The following is a 20,971-nucleotide window of genomic DNA, read 5'->3' as shown; positions in this document are numbered from 1 at the left end:
AATTGAGGCACAGACTAAGGGCTCAAACATCTCTTGCTCCATGATTCTCTGAATCAGTTTCTCTTGGGGTCATAGGAATGCTCCCCTCCCATCACCCCCATTCTTCTCAATCCTCTGAAGAGGCTTCAGGGTGACTTTGGGAGGAGTGGCCACCAGAGGAGGAGCAGCTGGGACTGAGTCATGGCAGGAAGCTAAGGAGGGCGGGAAATGGCACCAGACAGCCATATAAAGAGAAGAGGCGGCCCTGAAATCCACAGCAGCAGTAACACCCAGAGAAACAGGCTTCCAGCAGCCCGGCCCTTCAAATCCAGATCTGCCAGAGAGAACCCACCTTCTGGGTGGCCAGTGACCAGACCTCACCCCAGGATGGGGACTGTGCCCAGAGCAGCCTGGGTCTTGGCCTGTTTGGCTGTCGCTTCTGCCGCCTCCGAGGGAGGTGAGTAGGGTGGGTCAGCACGGGCAGGGGTCTGGGTCCAGGCATGCCAGACAGCATCCCCAGCAACATGATTCTCTATTTGGCCTCCCTTTTCCGGATAGGCCTACCGGGAGCCTGGGGCACTGGAGCCTTTAGCCAGGGAAGTAGGGGCAGGGACACAGGAGGGGCTCCTGGAGGTTGCTGCCAAGAAACACCAAATTGAAGTCAAGTGGACAACTGAGCGGGTGGGCGGATTCCCAGAGGAAGGGACCTGTGCTGAGGAGGATGCCATTAGGCAGGTAGGATGTATGCAGGGAGGGAAAAGCGGCCTTCAGGCTGCTCAAAACTGGCTTGCGACTCACGGAGCCCCAACTGAATCCCTGTCTGATTAGAGGAGGAGAGGAGGAGTGTCCATCCACAGACCCGCCCTCTGTCTAGCACATACACATTCTTTATCTGCTTTTTTCTTTTTCATTTTGTTTTCTTATTTGTTTTGCCTTTGCTCACAAGAGCCACTGACATCTTTATCTGCTCTGATGCCTGAACAAAACAAGGAACTTCTGAGGGAAACTTTTGAGAGAATGTCAACAGTTCTAGTTTGTATGTCTGTAAAGCCCTGTGTCATTGTCCCTCCTAGTTCCTAGTCTTTTGTGCCTGCAGATCCACTACAAGTAATTCCCTTCCCTGTGCCTTCCCCTGTAGGTCCCTCAGGTCCTAAATTGAGACCTAAACTAAGGAGGAGTTGAGATTAGCTGAGTGGGGGCACCTATACTTCTGGAAAGGCTCCTTATCAGAAAGATGTTTAAAGATACTTCAAGGGCCTGGAGGAGGAGGTGGGCAGGTGAGGATCCAACCAGCTCAAATCTGGGCTTTTTCCTCTGAAAGCCAGAGAAACATCACCGCAGAGGCTGTGAGGACAACCCGCAAGCCCTGAAGGGAAGACACGAGCAGAGGAAATTAGGGCCTCTCTCCTCAGCTCCGTATGTCACATTCCCTTTAGGCCCAGCCTCTAAGCCAGGTAGAGGCAGAGCTACAGAATGTCACAGGCTTTCTCAGAACCCAGTTGGTCATGCCTAGGTGTGTTTGGGGTCAGGAGGATTAGGGGACACAGGGCAGGTCCATACAGAGGGATTTCTTGTGTCCGGTTGTCCCTCTTGCACTCTTGACCTCCACAGCTTCCCCATCCCTTGCGTAGGGATATGCTCCCCATAGCTGCCCTGACTTGCCCTTCCTCCCTCCAGGCCTCAGGGCTCCAGGGCAGAGGGAGCTGAGGCCAGAGCACTTCAGGCAGCACCTTCACGAAGGTAAGAGTTTGGGGGAGCAGCCTAGGATTGGGAGGCCGGGAGGAGCTGTGGGCTCTGACTGTCTCCCCTCTTGCCTCTAGTTGGCTATGCAGCACCCCCCTCCCCACCCCTGATCCAAAGCCTTCCTGTGGATCACCCCGACACCTCTCAGCATGGCCCTCCCTTGGAGGGACAGAGGGAAGGTAAGACCATCACACACCCTTCTCAGTTACCCCTCCAGGTTCCTAAACCAGCCTACCTCCCACTCTTCAGATAGAGGAGGGAAGAGGCCACACCCCACCTCCTGGCCCTGGCTAGGAGAAAGGGTGGGCTGCTGACGCTCTCCCCCTTCTGTAGTGCAGCCCCCTCACCCTCAGGAAGCCATCCCTTCCCAGAAGGAAGAGCTGCCCCCTCCACAATTCCCTGAAAAGAAAGGTGAGTGCTCACCCACTCCCTTGCCTCCATCCCACTACGGGTCTTGCTGACACCAGTCTGATCCATACACCTTTGTGCCCTCACCTCTATCTTGCAGTGGACCTCCCTCACCCTCAGGAAGCCATCCCTGCCCAGAAGGAAGAGCTGCCCCCTCCACAATTCCCTGAAAAGAAAGGCGAGTGCTCACCCACTCCCTTGCCTCCGTCCCACTACGGGTCTTGCTGACACCAGTCTGATCCATGCACCTTTGTGCCCTTACCTCTATCTTACAGTGGACCCCGCTCACCCTCAGGAAGCCATCCCTCTCCAAGAGGAACAGCTACCCCCTCCCCAAATCACTATTGAACAGAAAGAAGGTAAGCAACACCTCTCCTCTTTTCCCACTCACCTTTACCCCATGGCCTTACCCTGGAGCATGGGCTTTGGAGCCAGCAAGATGGTGGGCTCTGCCACTTCCTAATTGTGCAACTTCAAGTAAGTTACTTACCTCTCCAAGCCTTAGTTTCTTTATCTGTACATTTGAAGAAATAATACCTATTTTATAAAGTTATGTGATTAAATGACGTAAAATAGCATTTATTTTCACTTTTCTCTGTTGAACTCCTCTTTATGCATGAGAACTAGCCAGGTCCCTCTCTTCTGGAGATGCCCATCCCAACGTGACTTTTGCTTACTCCTTATGCCCCAGTAGACCCCCCTCTTCCATATCAGGAGGAGATGATCTTCCGATCAAGCAGAGAGAGGGTGAGTGACAGCTTTGGTCTGTCCATCCCCCTGCCTTAGCTCACGACCCTGGGGAGAGGAACCAGGAGCCTGAGCCTTGGGCAGCAGCACAGGAAACAGGCCTGACCTGGGAGGAGATGGGGGAGGCTGTGAATTTCATGCCTCAATTCTCTTTTCCTTTCAGTCACTCAGTCCAAAAGTGATTAATTTCTTCCTCGTTTCCCCTATATCCTCCCAAACCTTTCTCCTCAACCTCAAGTTCTCCCACGTCATCCAGCCTTTGTTTATTCCTCCACATATTCCCCCCTCTCCATTCTAGAAAACCCAGCTCCAATCGTGAGCCAATCCCATCCAAATCCTGAGTCTTGGAATCCGGCCCAGCACTGCCAACACGGCCGACCCCGAGGGGGCTGGAGCCACCGGCTGGATGGCTTCCCCCCAGGGCGGCCTTCTCCAGACAATCTGAACCAGATCTGCCTTCCTGACCGTCAGCACGTGGTATACGGCCCCTGGAACCTGCCACAGTCTGGCTACTCCCACCTTACTCGCCAGGGTGAGACCCTCAATTTCCTGGAGACTGGATATTCCCGCTGCTGCCGCTGCCGCAGCCACACAAACCGCCTAGACTGTGCAAAACTCGTGGTAAGGGTTGGGCTCTTGATACTGGGGGTGTCCTTTAACCCCCAGAAAGTATGTGTGTGTTTTACGGGCTAGAGTCCTAGGCCTAGGTATGGAGGAACCTCAGGACCCTTTCACTGGCCCACCTTGGGCCTCCCCAGTGTGCCAGGAGAGCAGAGGACAGCCACTGCCTCTTTCTTACCTGCCTGCCCTGGGTCCTTTCCTGGAGCCTGAGAGGAAGGCAGGAATGTGGACCATGGGCTGCTGGGCTGATCCACTCCTCTTGCTCTAGTGGGAGGACGCAATGACCCGGTTCTGTGAGGCCGAGTTCTCGGTCAAGACTCGAGCCCACTGGTGCTGCAAACGGCGGGGGGAGGCTCGATTCTCCTGTTTCCAGGAGGAAGCTCCCCAGCCACACTACCAGCTCCAGGCCTGCCCTGGCCACCAGACTGGTATTTCCTCGGGCCCCGAGCTGCCTTTTCCTCCTGGGGTGCCCACATTGGCCAATGTCAAGAACATCTGCCACCTGAGACGCTTCCGCTCTGTGCCACGAAACCTCCCCGCTACTGACCCCATCCAAAGGCAGCTACAGGCTCTGACTTGGCTGGAGGGGGAGTTCCAGCGCTGCTGCCGCCAGGGGAACAACCACACCTGTACATGGAAGGCAGTAAGTGGGCGTCCCAGCCGCCCCTCACCCCCAGCCTGTTTGCCTGCCTGCCCATCTTCGACCTCTGATCCTGCCGGTCCATCCGTCCATGTGCCTCCCTGCCGTGAATGCGTCCACCTGCTCGTCTGCTTGTAGCTGTTGTCCATCCGTTGTGTTCATCATCTGAGTCTGTTCATCTTAAGCCTTCATACTGCACTCCTGGTCTCATCTACCCACGACCCCACACACGTTCCTGTCCACCGTCCATCCATCCGTCCAGCTCTGGCCTCACCTGACCCTCTCCATCCACTGTTCCAGTTCATTTCCCATGGCTAACTCGGAACCTCATCTGGACTTCTACCCTCTCAACCCCACACATCCAGGCCGCCCCCTTGTCCTCTAATTCTTTGCCCTCCGCTCTTGGCCCTTGGGGCTGAGAGCCCCTCATCTTATAGCGGGGTGGGGGGCAATAGGAGATATAGATGGTCAGGAGAGGAGGGGCCAAGTTTCCAGGCTTCTGACTTCCCTGTCCCTGGCCCACAGTGGGAGGATTCCCTTGATCGATACTGTGACCAGGAGCATGCTGTAAAGACCCATCACCACCCGTGTTGCCACCACCCTCCTAGCCTTGCTCGCGATGAGTGCTTTGCCCGTCGGGCCCCCTACCCCAACTATGACCGGGACATCTTGACCATTGACATCAGCCGAGTCACCCCCAACCTTATGGGCCATCTCTGTGGAAAACAAAGAGTTCTCACCAAGCAGTGAGTCTTCCCCAGTTCTTCCCCGACTCTTCCCTTCCCCAAAACCTTCCTTCTGGGGCACCCTTGGTAAGAGCAAAATCATGGTATCTCAATGCCATTTTGATGCCAGAGGTTGCCCAAAGACCCTGACCCCCATCTCTTTTGCCCCAACATAGTAAACAGATTCCTGGGCTGATCCACAACATGACTGCCCTCTGCTGTGAACTACCATTTCCAGAACAAGCCTGCTGTGCCGAGGACGAGGTGAGTGTGGGGGAAAGGGGGCTCATAGTCTCCAGAGGGATGCATGGGAGGGGAGGGAGAGGGCTAGAACTGCAGGCTACCCCTTCTCTTTAGTATCTCAAACCAGCCCTCAGGAAGAATGAGGACTGGTGGGGGACATGTTTTTCTTGCCAGAAGTCTTCATTCCTGAGCTGGCCTGCCCCCTATTTCCAAGTTCCTATTTATACCTTCTCTGGGCCTCAAGCTTCTAGCGTTCCCAGATGTGCACATCTGTCAGCCACAAGGAATCCAGCAGTGCAAGGCAGCCTTGCGCCCTGTGAGCCTCAGGAAGGCATCCAGAAAGAGCAGAAATGGATGGAAGGGGGACTTTGGGCACCCAAGTATCCACATCTGGCCTCTGATCACCCCTTCACCATCATCTGTTTCACTCTTCTCTTTCATCAGAAACTAGCCTTCATCGAAGATCTGTGCGGTCCCCGACGTAACTTCTGGCGAGACCCTGCCTTCTGTTGTGACCTCAATCCTGGGGATGAGCAGGTCAACTGTTTCAACACCAATTATCTGAGGAATGTGGCTCTAGTGGCTGGAGATACTGGGAATGCCAAGGGCCAGGGGGAGCAGGGCACAAATGGGGGAACAAATATCAGCTCCACCCTTGAGCCCAAGGAAGAATGAGTCACCCTAGAGCCTTGGAGAATTGGATGGGGGAACCCATCCCCGCCCACCCCACCCTCCTCCAACACTCATTATAGTAAACACCTCTTGGATTTGGCATCCTCATTGTCTTTAACACCACACACTAAACACACCCTCCTAAGCTTGCCTGGATTTCCTTCAGGGACTGGCCCCTGAGGCCCACTGCCCTGCCCTCACTGACTGAGCAAATGTTCCACAGGCTGTGTGGTGGGACCCCAACTAAAGGCCTTGTCTTCACTATTTGTCATCTTGAATTTATTCAAACATTTTAAGAGGAGCGCTATCTTGTTAGCTAGTGATTAGGATGCAAGGTGAAAAGGACAGGGTTCATGGCCCTGGGGAGCCCCCAAAATGCCACGGCCCATCCTGACATTTTTAAGTCTTCACTTCTGATCCTTGGAATCCATGCCTTGATTCCTTCAATATCCATTTATTGAAGCCCTATGTGTACTGTGTAAGACTTGAGGGATACATATCCAAAAACACACAGCCCCTTTTGTTTGCAATCCATGAACCTAGCAGGTGTGGTAAGTGTTATGGTACAGGGCACGCTCTGAGTGCGACAGGACCCCGCAGGGGTGGGAGTAGTGCTGGGGGCGGGGGGGGGGGGGGGTGCCTGGCGAAGGCCTCTGGGGCCGCAAGGCTGGATAGAAGTGGAGGGCGCGAGGGGCAGTTTATGTACAACCATCAAGGCTGAAAGGGCCTGGCTCTTTGGTGGCCTTCCTCTAGATGTGGCTGGAACTTAGAGCTCACCAGAATGCTTCATCCGCGGGGGTTATAGTAGATATTGGCGCCTCCAACCCCGGGAGCGCACTGCCAGTTTCAAGCAGAGGATGTGTTCGATTTGCCTTTTTTAGAATGTAGAGTCGGCAGCCAGCAAGGAAGGAGGCTGGGAGGCCAGTTAGGAGAGTGTCATTCCAGTGCCGCCGGAGGGAAGGGGACCGTAGCCCCAGCGCTGAGCTGGACAGAGGGTGGCGGTAACAGGGACTCTCCAGCCTCACACTGCTGCCCCCAGGAGCCCGGAGCCTTAAGGCTGGAGCCGAAGGAAGCAGAATGAAGACTCGGGTCCAGGGAGACGAGTCCTCTGTGACTGCTGCCAGAACAACTTTCCAGAAAGCGGGAACTTCTCCTGCCCCAGTTCTGGCGGAGAGGGTGAGCCAAGGACAGGGACAAGCTGAGCCTCAGTAGCTTTCAAAACGACATCCGTCGCCCCCTCCGCCTCTCCTCACAGATTTTTATTTATTTCCTTATTTATTTGGGGGCCAGTTGGCTGTCCCTAACCAAGCAGGTCTTCAGCAGAAATACCACACCGCACCGCCCCAGGAGCGCGCAAGAGCGGCGCCCGGCCCCGCCCCTGCCGGGGGCGCCAGCGGCGCTCGCGTCACGTGCTCGAGAGTGCCATTGCGCCTGCGCGGGCTTCCCCGGCCAGTCAGGCCGTGGCCGGAGCGGAGGAACTGGGCAGGGAGGGCCTGGCTGCTCTTACCCCACCCCGACCCGACGCGCGCCGTGCTTGCTGGGGTCCATCCCGCAGTCGCGGGGAGCCCGCGGATCCCTGGGCGGTGAAGGCTTATCATCAGGAGGCCGAACCTACCTGCGGAGACATCTGTCTGTAAAGGGCTCTGTCTCTGCGGGAGGTTCCCGGAGATGCTCCAGGGCTGCCTTCGCAAAGTGCAGTGCCTAGTGCTGCAGGGTGAGGGGGAGTCTGCAGTTGACAGTCTGTTGCGGAGGACAGGAAGGGAACTGGGAGAGCAATAATAGGCCGCTATGATGAAAGAATAACAAGTACTTAATAGACGCTTCACGTGCTGAATTCAAAGAAAGAATTCTCTATAGGAACCGGCGAACTATTAAATGAAGGAGGTGAGTTTGGAGAGAGGCTGTAAGCATGGGGAGGATTGCTGTTAGCAAGAAAAAGTGAAACTGTTAACATTTAGGGCAGTCAGTTGTATAAACTACTAAAATATAATTTGTTAAATTCAGGGGCGGTGGATAAAGGACTCAGAGCTCCTGACTACGTAGGGAGGCCAGGGACCGCTTCATAGAGGAATTCAAGCTTGAGTAGGCTTTTGTTGGAAGGGAAGGATGTACAAAGCGTTGAATGTGTGCAAAATTCAGCTAAAGTAATCAAAGAGTCCTTTTTGCGTTAGGCGGAGTGCTAAAAGTATTCTAGCTGTAAAGAGTACTAAAGCACTGTCCTCAAGGTCTTTAACGTCTGTGGAGACTTGAATATCTAATGATAGAAGTATCTCAGAATTCTGTGAGCCACCTAGCCTGGCCTTCAGGGAGATCTTCCAGGAGGAGGCAGTAAGGCAGAATGTATGGTATATTTGAAGAATGTACCATGGTATTAGCCAAGCGTGGTGGCACATACCTGCAGTCCCAGCTGCTCAGGAGGCTGAGGCAGGAGGATCGCTGGAGCCCAGGAGTTTGAGGCTACAGTGAGCTATGATCACACCACTGCACTCTAGCCCGGGTGACAAAGCAAGACTCTGTCTCAAAGAAAGAGAGAGAGAGAGAGAGAAAGGAGAAGGGAAGGAAGTAAGAGAAGGAAAGAGGGAAAGGGAAAGGAAAGGAAGAAAGAATATACCATGCAAGTAAAAAAAGGTGTGGGGGAATAGTTAAGCATGAGGTGGTAAATTTAGACTTAGTCCTGCTTTCTGGAAGATCTTGAAGATCTTTAGAAGTCGTGCCAACCTGGGAATATACATCTTTGAAGGATTGTGAAAGAAAAGTAATATGAACAGATCTTTTAAAAAAAAGATAAATGAATGGACAGACAGGTAAATAGGAATAGGCGAGCTGGAGAGAGGGTAGGGACTGGGGGACCAGTTCAGAGGTTGAAATTGTAATTCTTCAATGTCAATAATAACTAAGAAATTCTGAGATCCTGAACTTTGTTAATGGTAGAGGGAATGAAGAGGGAGGGAACATTGTAAAAAGCTATTTAGGATTGACAGAACCTGTTTGCTCAGGGAGATGTCTAGCATGACTCTCAAGTTTGAGATGTGAGTAACTGAGGTAGGTGTTATGGACCAAATTCCCCTATCCCCTATTCCCCTTCCCCCAGCCTTAAGCAATCACTAAGCTATTTTCTATAGATTTGCCTCTTCTGTACATTTTATATAAATGAAATTATTCCATATGTGGCCTTTCTGTCTGGCTTCTTTCACTTAGCATAATATTTTCAAGATTTATTCAGGTATACAGTATTTCATTCCTTTTTGTGGCTGAATAATATTCCCTTATATAGCACATTTTATCCATTGATCAGCTCATGGATATTTGAGTTGTTTCCATTTTTTGGTGAATTTTTATTAATAATGCTCTACCAGCCTGGGCAACATGATAAGACCCCATTTCTACAAAAAAAAAATAAAAAAAGAAATGAGCTGGGCATGGTGGCACATGCCTGTAGTCCCAGCTACTTGGGAGGCTGAGGCTGCAGTGTGCTATGATGAAGCCACCTGCACTCCAGCCTGGCAAGAGTGAGACTCTGTCTCAAAAAAAAAAAACAAAAAAAAAAAACCACAAAAACCATTGCCTAACCCAAGGTCACGAAGATATATCCCTGTTTGTTTTCTTCTGTGTGTTTCTGTTTTAGGTCTTACACTTAGGTCCTTGATCCATTTTGAGTTAATGTTTGTATATGGTGTGAGTTAGGGTTCCAACTTCATTGTTGCAATGTGGATATACAATTGTCCATAGCCATTTGTTGAAAAGACTGTTCTTTCCCCATTGAATTATTTTGGCAGCTGTGTTGAAAATCAATTGACTGTAAATGTGAGGATTTATTTCGGAACTCTCAATTCTGTTCCATTAATCTGTATGTCTCCTTTTATGCTAATATCACACTGTCTTGATTGATGTAGCTTTGTAGTAAGCTTTGAAATCAGGAACTGTGAATCCTCCAAGTGTTTAGGCTTTTGAAGATAATTTGTCTGTTTTACTCTGGCTGCTTTCATGGTTTTCTCTTTGTCTGGTTTTCTGCAGTTTCATTGTGATATATTAGGCAGTGGATTTCTTTTTATTTATCCTGCTTGGGATTTGTTGGGTTCTTAAATTTATGATTTGATGTGCTTCATCAGTTCTTGAAAAATTTCAGCCATTTTTTTCTTCAAATATGCCTATGTCCATTCTTTTCTCTCTTTTTAAAAATTTTTTATTGGTACAGAATATGTGTACACTTGACAGCTTTATTGGCACCAGTGTCTGTGACACTAATAAATGAAAAAGAGAAAAGAATATATGTACACATTTATGAGGTACATGTGATATTTTGATATGTGCATAGATTTTCTTTCCTCTCTTGATAGGACTTTACTTACCTTTCCATTGTGACATCCGTTTTCTCCTCTATGTTTGCTATCATTTTATGTCATTATGCATTATTCTGAATATTTTTTACTGACCTGTATTCCAGTTTATTAATTTTTGTCTTCTGTTACATCTAACGTGCTGCTAACACTTTCTGATCCAGTTCTTAATTTTGGTTATTGTAATGTTCAATTCCATAATTTTTTTTCCTTTTTAAATCCACTATAACCCACTGCTCCCCTTGACTAGCCTAAAAAAATTTTTTTAATTAAAAAAATCCACTATATCAGCTCTGCACAGTGGCAGTATCGTAGCCAATGAGGTTTACCCGAGGCGTGATTATTGCTAATTGAAAACTTTTCCCAATACCCCGCCATGATGACTTGAAATATAGTCGGCATTGGCAATTTTTGACAGTCTCTACGGAGACTGACTAAAAAAAAAAAAAGAAAAAGAAAAAAAATCCACTATATCAATTTTAAAAATTTTCAGTTCCCAACTAATTATTCCAATCTTGGCTTTTATTCCTTAAATATAATAATTGTTTTGTGGCCGAGTTTTCCTCTTTCCGTTCCTCCCACTGCTCTCCTCAACCTCAACTTGAGCCTGTTGCCCACGGACCTAGCATTGCTTTCGCCTTGGCCCTCAGCGATGCTGACGTGCAAAAGCAGATTAAGCATATGATGGCTTTCATTGAACAAGAAGCCAATGAAAAGGCAGAAGAAATAGATGCAAAGGCAGGAGAAGAGCTTAACATTGAAAGGGGTCGGCTTGTGCAAACCCAAAGACTGAAGATTATGGAATACTATGAGAAGAGAGAGAAGAAGATTGAACAGCAGAAGAAAATTCAGACGTCCAATCTGATGAATCAAGCAAGGCTCGGAGTCCTCAAAGCAAGAGGTGTCCTTATCACAGACCTACTTAATGAAGCAAAACAGAGACCCAGCAAGGTGGTAAAAGATACAACCAGGTACCAAGTGCTGCTGGGTGGACTGGTCCTCTAGGGTTTGTACCAGCTGCTGGAGCCCTGAATAATTATTCACTGCAGGAAACAAGATTTACCTCTGGCAAAGGCTGCAGTGCAAAAGGCAATAGCTATGTACAAAATTGCCGCTGAAAATGATGTTGATGTCCAGATTGATCAGGAGGCTTACTTGCCTGAGGAAATAGCTGGTGGCATTGAGATCTATAATGGGGATCATCAAATAAAGGTTTCCAGCACCCTAGAAAGCCAGCTGGACCTCAGAGCCCAGCAGATGATGCCAGAAGTACGGGAGCCTTGTGTGGTGCAGATGCCCATAGGAAATTTTTGGACTAGGCCTTTAGGAGAAGGAGTCCATCCACTGCTCTACTGCTGCTACACGGAAGCTTCTGATACTTGAAGAAACGAGAGTGTCTGTGTAGCTTCCTCTTTGCTGTCCTAATATTGCTCTGTATTTATCAGTGGATACCCTTCTATGGCCAGTGCCCTTGGCCTCATTGTTAACAGTGGGAGAACATTTCACTTGCTATGATCAGGACCCCACCTCTAGTTCATCTCAGAGTAACACAGGTCTTAGCTGGTCCTGCAGCGTTGGGTGAGGGGATCAGATGGTGGCTGCATGAACTTCACCGAGCCTCCTGCTCATTGGCTCCCAGTTATCAAGTCCAGAGGGTGGTGTGTATGGTGTTCTCTGCCTTGAAGTCTTTGCTCTTTAGATTTAAAACATATGTGGCACATGCATTCCTCCCAGCAGTAGTAGCTTCACCGTTACCTATTTGGGCCTAGATGTTTCCCTCATCTGTAAATGTGATTTGAAACCTAAGCCATGAAAATGCTTTATTTATTAAAGCAAAAGATTTATAAAACAAAAAAATAATTGTCTTATAGTCTATACTGATAATTTCAGTATCTGGAGACCTTATAGATCTGTTTCTGTTATCTATTGTACCTACTATTTTTATTTTTGTTTGGGTTTTAGGTGCTTTACATTGTTTTTGAAAAATTATAGGCCAGCATGGTGGCTCATGCCTATAATCCTAGCACTCCGAGAGGCTGAGGCGGGAGGATCACTTGAGGTCAGGAGTTCGAGACCAGCCTGAGCAAGAGTGAGACCCTGTCTCTACTAAAGATAGAAAAAAAATAGCTGGGCGTGGTGGTGCGCATCTGTAGTCCCAGCTACTCTGGAGGCTGAGACAGGAGGATTGCTTGAGCCCTAGGAGTTTGAGGTTGCTGTGAGCTAGGCTGACTCCACTGCACTCTAGCCCGGGTGACAGAGTGAGACTCTGTCTCAGCAACAACAACAAAACGTTATTTATAGAAATACTTTGAGGCCCAGGATAATATTGTCTTTCTCTAAAGAGAATTTTTTATTATTTTGTGTTATTAACTATGAAATGTCCGATTTCCTTAAGTACTAATTTTGATAGTTGATATCTCTGACATTTCACTTTGACACTTCTTGTTTATGTTTATTGTGAAGGTACATCCTCAGTCATTCAAATGCACACTTTGGCTTATGATTATCTTTCACATTTTTTAGAGTAATTTTTGTGAAACCACGGATAAGTCAAAAATTTGTGTTATTTTCAAACATGAATTCCATTGTGGAACCAATGCAGTGTGGATAGTTTGAAATATCGACAAAGTGGGAAGGCTGTGGCTAATGAGCACACAGTACATCAATGGTTTGAGAAGTTCTATTAGGATGATTTTAGTCTTGAAGATGAGCCATGTGGGCAACCTGAGACCAAGGTGGATAATGATGAGCTGAAAGCTGTAGTGGAAGCGAATCCACCTCAACCTAGGCATGATTTAGCAGCAAGATTTGACGTTACTATTCCAACAATATTGGACCATTTGAAACAAATCGGCAAGGTAAAGAAGCTGGATAGATGGGTTCCACATGACTTAAATGAGCATGAGAAGAGAAGTCATCTGGAAGCTTGCCTTTCTTTGCCGTCACGACATAAAGGCAAACCATTTCTACACTGTATTGTTATGTGTGATGAAAAATGGATTATTTTTGACAATTGCAAGCATTCAGCACAATGGTTGGAAAAAGTGCTGAAACACAATCCAAAACCAAATATTCATCAAAAAAAGCTAATGGTGTCTGTTTGGTGGTCCAGCACTGGTATTACCACTACAGTTTCATTAAACCTGGTCAATCCATTACAACGGATGTCTACTGCAACCAGTTGACGAAATGACGAGGATGCTTGTGATTAAGCAGCCAAGATTGGTCAACAGAGACAGGCCAATCCTCTTGCAAGACAACTTTGACCACATGTCGCATAAACAAGGCTGCTCAAACTACAGAGGCTGGACTTGAAAGCTCTCTGTCATCCACCATATTCACCAGAACTTGCACCAACTGACTACCACTTCTTCAGGTTTTGGACTACTTCTTGCAAGGAAAAATATTCAATTTTCGGCCGGGCGTGGTGGCTCACGCCTGTAATCCTAGTACTCTGGGAGGCCGAGGCGGGAGGATCGCTTGAGGTCAGGAGTTCGAGACCAGCCTGAGCAAGAGCGAGACCCCCGTCTCTACTAAAAATAGAAAGAAATGATTTGGACAGCTAAAAATTTATATAGAAAAAATTAGCCAGGCATGGTGGCACATGCCTGTAGTCCCAGCTACTTGGGAGGCTGAGGCAGAAGGATTGCTTAAGCCCAGGAGTTTGAGGTTGCTGTGAGCTAGGCTGATGCCACGGCACTCTAGCCAGGGTAAAAGAGCAAGACTCTGTCTCAAAAAAAAAAAAAAAAGAAAAGAAAAGAAAAATATTCAAATTTCAACAAGCTGTGGAAAATGCCTTTCTCGATTTCATCACCACTTGCTCTCCAGGCGTCTTCACTGCTGGCACAAACAAGCTACCATTAAGATGGCAAAACTGTGTTGACAGTTTAAGCACATACTTTGATTAATTGTACTACTTCTTGTTTGAGATATAATAAACTACACTTTTGATTGGAAATCAGACGTTTCATGTTTAATGATCCAATATTTTTGCCGGACTCTTTAGGGTACTGGCAATCTGGAATCACCTTAAGTTCAGGACTTGAGATTTTCTGGGTCACTTTATCCCTAGCAGGTGCACCCAAAGCAGAGCAGTGTTCACCAGGGTCCCTATTCCAGGTAGACTCTGAACTCTGAATTTTTCACCCTAGCCTCCCAAGGCTACCAGAATTGCAGCTTAGCCTCTCCCAGAACAAAACCCCCAAGGCATATGAAGGGAGGCTTCATTCCTCAACTGTTCCATCCTGTTCCATCTGCTTCAATATTCAGCATCTCAATTCAATAATTTCTCAAATCTTATAATTCTCTGCTGCTTTTAAGATAAGATGTTCAAGCTTTTAAAAAGTTTTCCTGGCCGGGCGCGGTGGCTCACGCCTGTAATCCTAGCACTCTGGGAGGCCGAGGCGGGTGGATCGCTCGAGGTCAGGAGTTCGAGACCAGCCTGAGCAAGAGTGAGACCCCGTCTCTACTAAAAATAGAAAGAAATTATATGGACAACTAAAATATATACATACAAAAAATTAGCCGGGCATGGTGGCGCATGCCTGTAGTCCCAGCTACTCGGGAGGCTGAGGCAGGAGGATCGCTTGAGCCCAGGAGTTTGAGGTTGCTGTGAGCTAGGCTGAAGCCACGGCACTCACTCTAGCCCGGGCAACAGAGTGAGACTCTGTCTCAAAAAAAAAAAAACAGTTTTCCTTGGTAGGTGGTTTGTTTGAATTATGTAGTCTCTCATATCCAGAACTGGTGGTCCCTTTGACCCTGAAATGGGGTATCCAATTGGCAGCAATGTTTTCAGGGCAGGCGGGGTCCTCACCGTGCCATGGATAAGTCATGACTGGTCTAAGTCAATCACAGTGACCGTCCTCTTTGCCTATCTCAAGTGGGCAAGACACAAGACTCCAGGGGACTTGTGGATGCATTTTTGTGCCCTTGTGAAAGAGCTGTTCAGGAACCGGAGTGCTTTCTCTTCTTTTTGCTTTGTGATGATGTTATGTAAGGAAGTTGCACTTGAGACTGTGGCAACGCTCCTATGACTGAGAGAAGCCAAGAAATTCTCGAAGACAGCCACTCCTGGCTCTTGTTATTGTTAAGCCACTTAAAACCTTTGGAACCCTTTGCTGCCAGGCTTCCTGAGGAAACAATAAACATCCTATGGTTTCACTGTTAGTCAGGTTTTCTGTTGTGTGTAGCCCAAAGCATCCGTCAAATCTCAGCTTTAAATGTCATTTCCTCAGGGAGGCTTTCCCGAAACCCCCAGCTCAACATATTCTATAATGTTCTCCGCTCTCCCTTAAGTACCCCTCATCATACTTGTAATTACTTGTTGAATGATGGTCTTCGTCTGTGAGCTGTAAGCTCCATGAGAACAGAGGGAATGAGAGGTATCCTAGGGTCTAACCCCATGTGGGGCTCCGTAGCCTCTAAATATATAACTATCGAAAAGAAGATAGAAGGCTCAAGAGCACAGACAGAGCGGGGAACAGGATAAAAATCATGTCAGGTGTGAATTAAAGTTTGTGCAATTGTTCTTCTATCACATGAAAACTGTTAAAGTTTAAGGACTCATTAGAGAAGGGTTGGAATGGCCATTGTGGGAACTGGGTGTGAGCATTTATCTGGTACAAGCAAGAGTTGCCAAGGAGTGTTACAGACCCAGCGGGATTAGAAAGCATGTGCATTGGCATAAATCGGCAGAATTATGAGATTTCCTCCAGCAGTGTTCAGCCGTCTGGGTGTGGGAGAGAAGCTGGGTAATTAGATCAACTCAAAGATGGGGGACTGCGGGACAGGCTGCTTTTTGTTCCTTTCTCAGATGAAGTAAATGAAAGTAGATGTGGAATTTGGTTCCCATTGTCTCAAAGATGAAACCTTTTAGAACTCAAAGGCTTGCCTTTGGCTCCAGGCTGGGGAATATCCACGGGCTGAAACATTCACCCCAGAAGCCTTCCCTTATTGCCCACCTGCCCGGTGGGCCCATGCAATTTCCTAAAGGGTGTGCAAAAGATATGTGTGTGCGCACATTTTTCTGGGGAAAGTGTCTGTAGCTTCCATTAGATTGTCAGTGGGCTCTGGGATCCAGAAAGGCAAGAACCACTTGGGGTTGCTCCTAGCCATGGGCCACCGTGTGGATCCACTGCTGTGGATCAGGGCTTGACTGATGGGCAGTCACGTCCCTGCTTGACAAGGGATGGCGTGGCACAGAGGTAGAAGTGCAAAGGCCTGGGCTGTGCCACCTCAGGGAAGTTACTTAGCTCCTCAAGTTTTCTCTTCTGTAAAATGGGAATGATAGTCATAGTTCCTTATTTCAGATGGCTGTTGTAAAGATTAAATGAGTTAATATATGCAAATGCTTAGGCCATGCCTGGTACTTAGTAATGACTGGGGGTGGGGCGGGGGTCAGTTGTTGTTTTATTTTTTGGGACAGAGTCATGCTCTGTTGTCCTGGCTAGAGTACAGTGGCATCATTATAGCTCACTGCAACCTCAAACCCCTGGGCTCAAGCTATCCTCCTGTCTCAGCCTCCTGAGTAGCTGGGACTGCAGGCCTGTGCCACCACACCCAGCTAATTTTTTTCTATTTTTTGTAGAGACAGGCCCTCGCTCTTGCTCAGGCTGGTCTCAAACTCCTGACCTCAAGCAATCCTCCCACCTCAGCCTCCCAGAGTGCTAGGATTACAGGCATGAGCCACCGTGCCTGGCTGCATTTTTACTGTGATGAATGATACACAGCAGGACACACATTCAAGGACAAAAACTTTGAGTTGGAAAACAGCATTTGGAGGGACACAGTTACAGCTCATTTTGGGCAGAGCACAAAATCTAACTGTCCTCTCCCCTCTGACACTGACTGTGTGTGATCCTAGGCACTGGACCACTGTGTGCCTCAGTTCCTTATCTGAAAAACGCAGACAGACAGTAAATAACTACCTCATAGGACTGTTGTTGTGAGGGCTCAGAGCAGGGCTCATAGTCACTGAATTCTGGTTACTGTCACTATGACGGCCTGGAGCTGACATTCAGGCTTCTAGGCTGGACGAGAGAGGCTCTTCCCGTCAGGAAGACCTTCCTTATACTGAGACCTTCACACAGGCTGCGTCTGCCTCACGGCTGCTCTACTGATGAGGAAACTGAGACCCAGAGAGAGCAAGTGACTAAAGGCCCGATGGCCTGTGCCCTTCCTCATAGCATTTTCTGCCAGGAGCCCCTCCCTTTATTCAATTTCCATCTGTAGAAATACCACTTTGGTTTAAAGTGAAACTTTGGAAACCACACCATCCACAAAGCCTTCCTAATTCCCCCAGGCAGAAGTCCCTGTTGTGAACCAGTTGTGTGGCACAGTGCGCAGTTCGGCAGTAACATCACATCTGACTTCCCTAACTGCCTGGCCCAGTCGGGTTCTTATTGCCCCGTCACCACTCTTTGCATGGAGAATGCCTTTGGAAGAGAGCTGATGAATGAAGGAAATGAATACTCCGTGGTTCTGCTATTCCAAGGCATTCACACATTTAAGGAAAGGGAAAATAGAGTCCTCAAATGACTGATCTGCTCTGTAGACTAAGAAACTGAACATACAAATGCCTAATGGCCAGACCACATATAAAAACAGAACTCTGATCCACAACCTGCAGCCACCTGCTCAGAAATGAACTCTTTATCTACAACAAACAACCCAGGAGATCAGCCTGCTGTAAGTCCGACTTGCGGGAAGCCAGATTTCTGTCTCTAGTGACAATCCAAGAGGCTACACAATAACTTCTACAACAATCAGCCCCAAATGGCCAGGACTTGATTAATAACTGACAGCTTCCCTAATTTTTTTTATTTATTTATTTTTATTTTTTTTGAGGCAGGGTCTCAGTCTGTCACCCAGGCTGGAGTGCAGTGGTGCGATCATAGCTCACTGTAACCTCAAACTCCTGAACTTAAGCGATCCTCCTGCCTTAGCCTCCTGAGTAGCTGGGACTACAGGTGCACCACCACAGCCAGCTAATTAAAAAAAATTTTTTTCTCTTAGAATTCAATTAAGAAAAAGAAATAATTAAAAAAAAATAAAAATAGGCCGGGCGCGGTGGCTCACGCCTGTAATCCTAGCACTCTGGGAGGCTGAGGCGGGTGGATCACTCGAGGTCAGGAGTTCGAGACCAGCCTGAGCAAGAGGGAGACCCTGTCTCTACTAAAAATAGAAAGAAATTATCTGGCCAACTAAAATACCTATAGAAAAAAAATTAGCCAGGCATGGTGGCGCATGCCTGTAGTCCCAGCTACTCGGGAGGCTGAGGCAGTAGGATTGCTTAAGCCCAGGAGTTTGAGGTTGCTGTGAGCTAGGCTGACACCATGGCACTCACTCTAGCCCGGGCAACAAAGCAAGACTCTGTCTCAAAAAATAAATAAATAAATAAAAATATTTTTTTTGTAGAGATGGGATCTTACCACGTTGCCCAGGGTGGTCTTGAACTCCTAGCCTCAAGCGATCCTCCTACCTCGGCCTCCCAAAGTGCCGGAATTACAGGCATGAGCCACCAAACCTGGCCAGCTTCCCTAAGTTTTTCCCCACCTGCAGCTTAGGATCAAGCAAAGAAAGCCCAATATGCACCCCTAAGGAGTCACACTCCTAGTTAGCCCAGGCACAGCTTCCTCTTGCCAACACCCTCCAATCAGGGTGTACCTATCGCCTTCCCTTTTTTCCGCTGTAAAGCATTCCTGCTTCTCTGCCTGCCTTTGAAGCTCTGTCAGAATGCAAGTGTCTGTGACTGAGTCCCTCGCTATAGCAAACTCAGAATAAATAGCCTTTGCTTTCCTCATTTGGTTGGTCTTCCTTTATTCCCACATGACCCAGGAATGAAAGTGCAGGGAGCAGAGTCCGGACTGTCCTCTATCAGTTCCCTCGTTCCCCTGGGGTGGAGCCCTGAGCCCTCAACACAGAGTTGTTGGCTGTTACACTGGAAACACTGATCAGACCTTTGGACTCAGCTGAGCTAGAGCTGGAAAAGCCAATTGACTCAGATGAAATCCCTCAGGCATAAAATCACAAAAGAGTTTTTGTTAGATGCTAGTTGGGAGGGAGTGGCTCCAGAAATCTGGGAAAAGGAGAGGACGGCCAGCAATAAAGACCTGAGGGAGGCTGGGGGCCGTGGCTCATGCCTGTAATCCTAGCACTCTGGGAGGCCAAGGCGAGTGGATCGCTTGAGGTCAGGAGTTCGAGACCAGCCTGAGCAAGAGCGAGACCCACCCCATCTCTACTAAAAAAATAGAAGGAAATTATCTGGCCAACTAAAAATATATATAGAAAAAATTAGCCGGGCATGGTGGTGCATGCCTGTAGTCCCAGCTACTTGAGAGGCTGAGGCAGGAGGATTGTTTGAGCCCATGAGTTTGAGGTTGGGCTCAAACATCAGCTAGGCTGATGCCCCGGCACTCTAGCCCGGGCAAGACAGTGAGACTCTGTCTCAAAAAAAAAAAAAAAAATCTGGGGGAAAGGCAGGAACTTTGCCTAGAACAGGGGCTAGGGATTGCTAGGAGCAGCCTTGATGGGATGGAGAAGTGAGTTGGAATTCTTTTTTTGTTGTTGTTGCCTGGAATTCTTATCTAACCACTAGGATCCTTTATTCATTCCACAAATACTGAGTGCACAGTGTGTGCTGGAGATAGGCTAGGCAAGGTCACGGGCTTTGTAGAGCTCGCCCCCTAATGGTGAAGATAAGCAGTAGATAATGAATCAAATAAGGTGATTTCAGAAGTGGCAAGTGCCCCGAGGAAAATGAAAAAGGACGATGCAACAGAGAGAAAGAGTGCCGGACGGGGGCAGCATTAGGAAGGGCACTTAGGGACAGCCTCAGAGGAAGGACGTTTGCGCTGACACCCCAGGCGACTCTCAGTGGGAATGGTTTTCCAGGCAGACGGAGCAGCTTAGTGAAGGCCCTGACATGTTCAGTGAAGACAGGAAAGGCCAGTGTGGCCAGAGCAGTGCGAGCAAAGGGTAATGTGGTGGGATGAGATCAGGAGGAGGCTCAGGCTGGACCAGGCACAAAGGACCTTCTGGATCATGTTGAGTTTAGATTTTATTGAATTGTAAATACAATGGGGGCCGGACGTGGTGGCTCATGCCTGTAATCCTAGCACTCTGGGAGGCCGAGGCAGAAGGATCGCTCAAGGGCAGGAGTTCGAGACCAGCCTGAGCAAGAGCAAGACCCCTATCTCTACTAAAAATAGAAAGAAATTAGCTGGACAACTAAAAATATATAGAAAAAATTAGCCAGGCATGATGGCGCATACCTGTAGTCTCAGCTACTTGGTTGGCTGAGAAGTAGGATTTCTTGAGCCCAGGAGTTTGAGGTTGCTGTGAGCTAGGCTGACGCCAGGGCACTCTAGCCCGGGCAACAAAGCGAGACTCTGTCTCAATAAATAAATAAATATAATGGGAAGCTAATGAAAAAAGGCACTAATGGCTAGGCTGCTTCAGCCATGGTGTCAAGGCCTTAGAAGACCTACTTTGCTGAGATCTTGTCAAGATCCCAGAAGCTAGGGGGTGCGTGTACGTGGGGAGAACAGCATCAGGGAACTATAGTGTAGATCAGACCCAGTTGCCGTAAGCCACAAGCAGAATCCCTTGCTGAGTCGGGCAAGATGAGCCACATGCTGTGTGTAATACCCTGAAATTGTACCCTAAATGTTTTTATGTACCCTATTTTAGGGAGAGAACCCAGAGCTTTTATCTGTTTCTTAGGAGGAAGGTCTCTGTGACCAAAAACAGATGGAAAAAGGAGAATATTGACACAGGTGTTTGCATATGCACGGGCATGGACTGTCTTTTTCTTTAAGATGAGTCAAGTGCAGTGGTGAGAAGCGGAAAGAATAGAA

The 20,971-nt window shown here is 48.3% G+C and overlaps 1 protein-coding gene, 1 non-coding gene and 1 pseudogene across 4 annotated transcripts; all 3 read left to right on the top strand.

Moving 5' to 3' along the window:
* The first annotated feature begins 272 nt into the window (after positions 1 to 272).
* Positions 273 to 6,014, top strand: ECM1 (extracellular matrix protein 1). 3 transcript variants are annotated; one of them, XM_069478827.1, is made up of 11 exons: positions 273 to 436; positions 1,657 to 1,719; positions 1,800 to 1,901; positions 2,056 to 2,133; positions 2,231 to 2,308; positions 2,406 to 2,489; positions 3,176 to 3,498; positions 3,767 to 4,141; positions 4,664 to 4,884; positions 5,040 to 5,127; positions 5,551 to 6,014. In XM_069478827.1, the coding sequence occupies exons 1-11, from the start codon at positions 367 to 369 to the stop codon at positions 5,779 to 5,781; spliced, it is 1,713 nt and encodes a 570-aa protein (XP_069334928.1). In that variant the 5' UTR covers positions 273 to 366; the 3' UTR covers positions 5,782 to 6,014. The 3 variants fall into 3 exon arrangements, with proteins under 3 accessions (XP_069334928.1, XP_069334929.1, XP_069334930.1); XM_069478828.1 differs by lacking the exon at positions 2,231 to 2,308; XM_069478829.1 differs by lacking the exons at positions 2,231 to 2,308; positions 3,767 to 4,141.
* Positions 6,015 to 6,855: 841 nt separating this feature from the next.
* On the top strand, positions 6,856 to 11,434 carry LOC138390375 (V-type proton ATPase subunit E 1-like; annotated as a pseudogene).
* LOC138390965 (U4 spliceosomal RNA) lies at positions 10,405 to 10,545 on the top strand. Its single transcript, XR_011234618.1, has one exon. It is a non-coding gene; the product is annotated as a U4 spliceosomal RNA (small nuclear RNA).
* Positions 11,435 to 20,971: the final 9,537 nt, after the last annotated feature.

This window comes from Eulemur rufifrons, chromosome 8, assembly GCF_041146395.1.
Source record: "Eulemur rufifrons isolate Redbay chromosome 8, OSU_ERuf_1, whole genome shotgun sequence".
Classification (NCBI taxonomy): Eukaryota; Metazoa; Chordata; class Mammalia; order Primates; family Lemuridae; genus Eulemur; species Eulemur rufifrons.
This window is presented reverse-complemented; position numbering and strand designations above follow the sequence as displayed.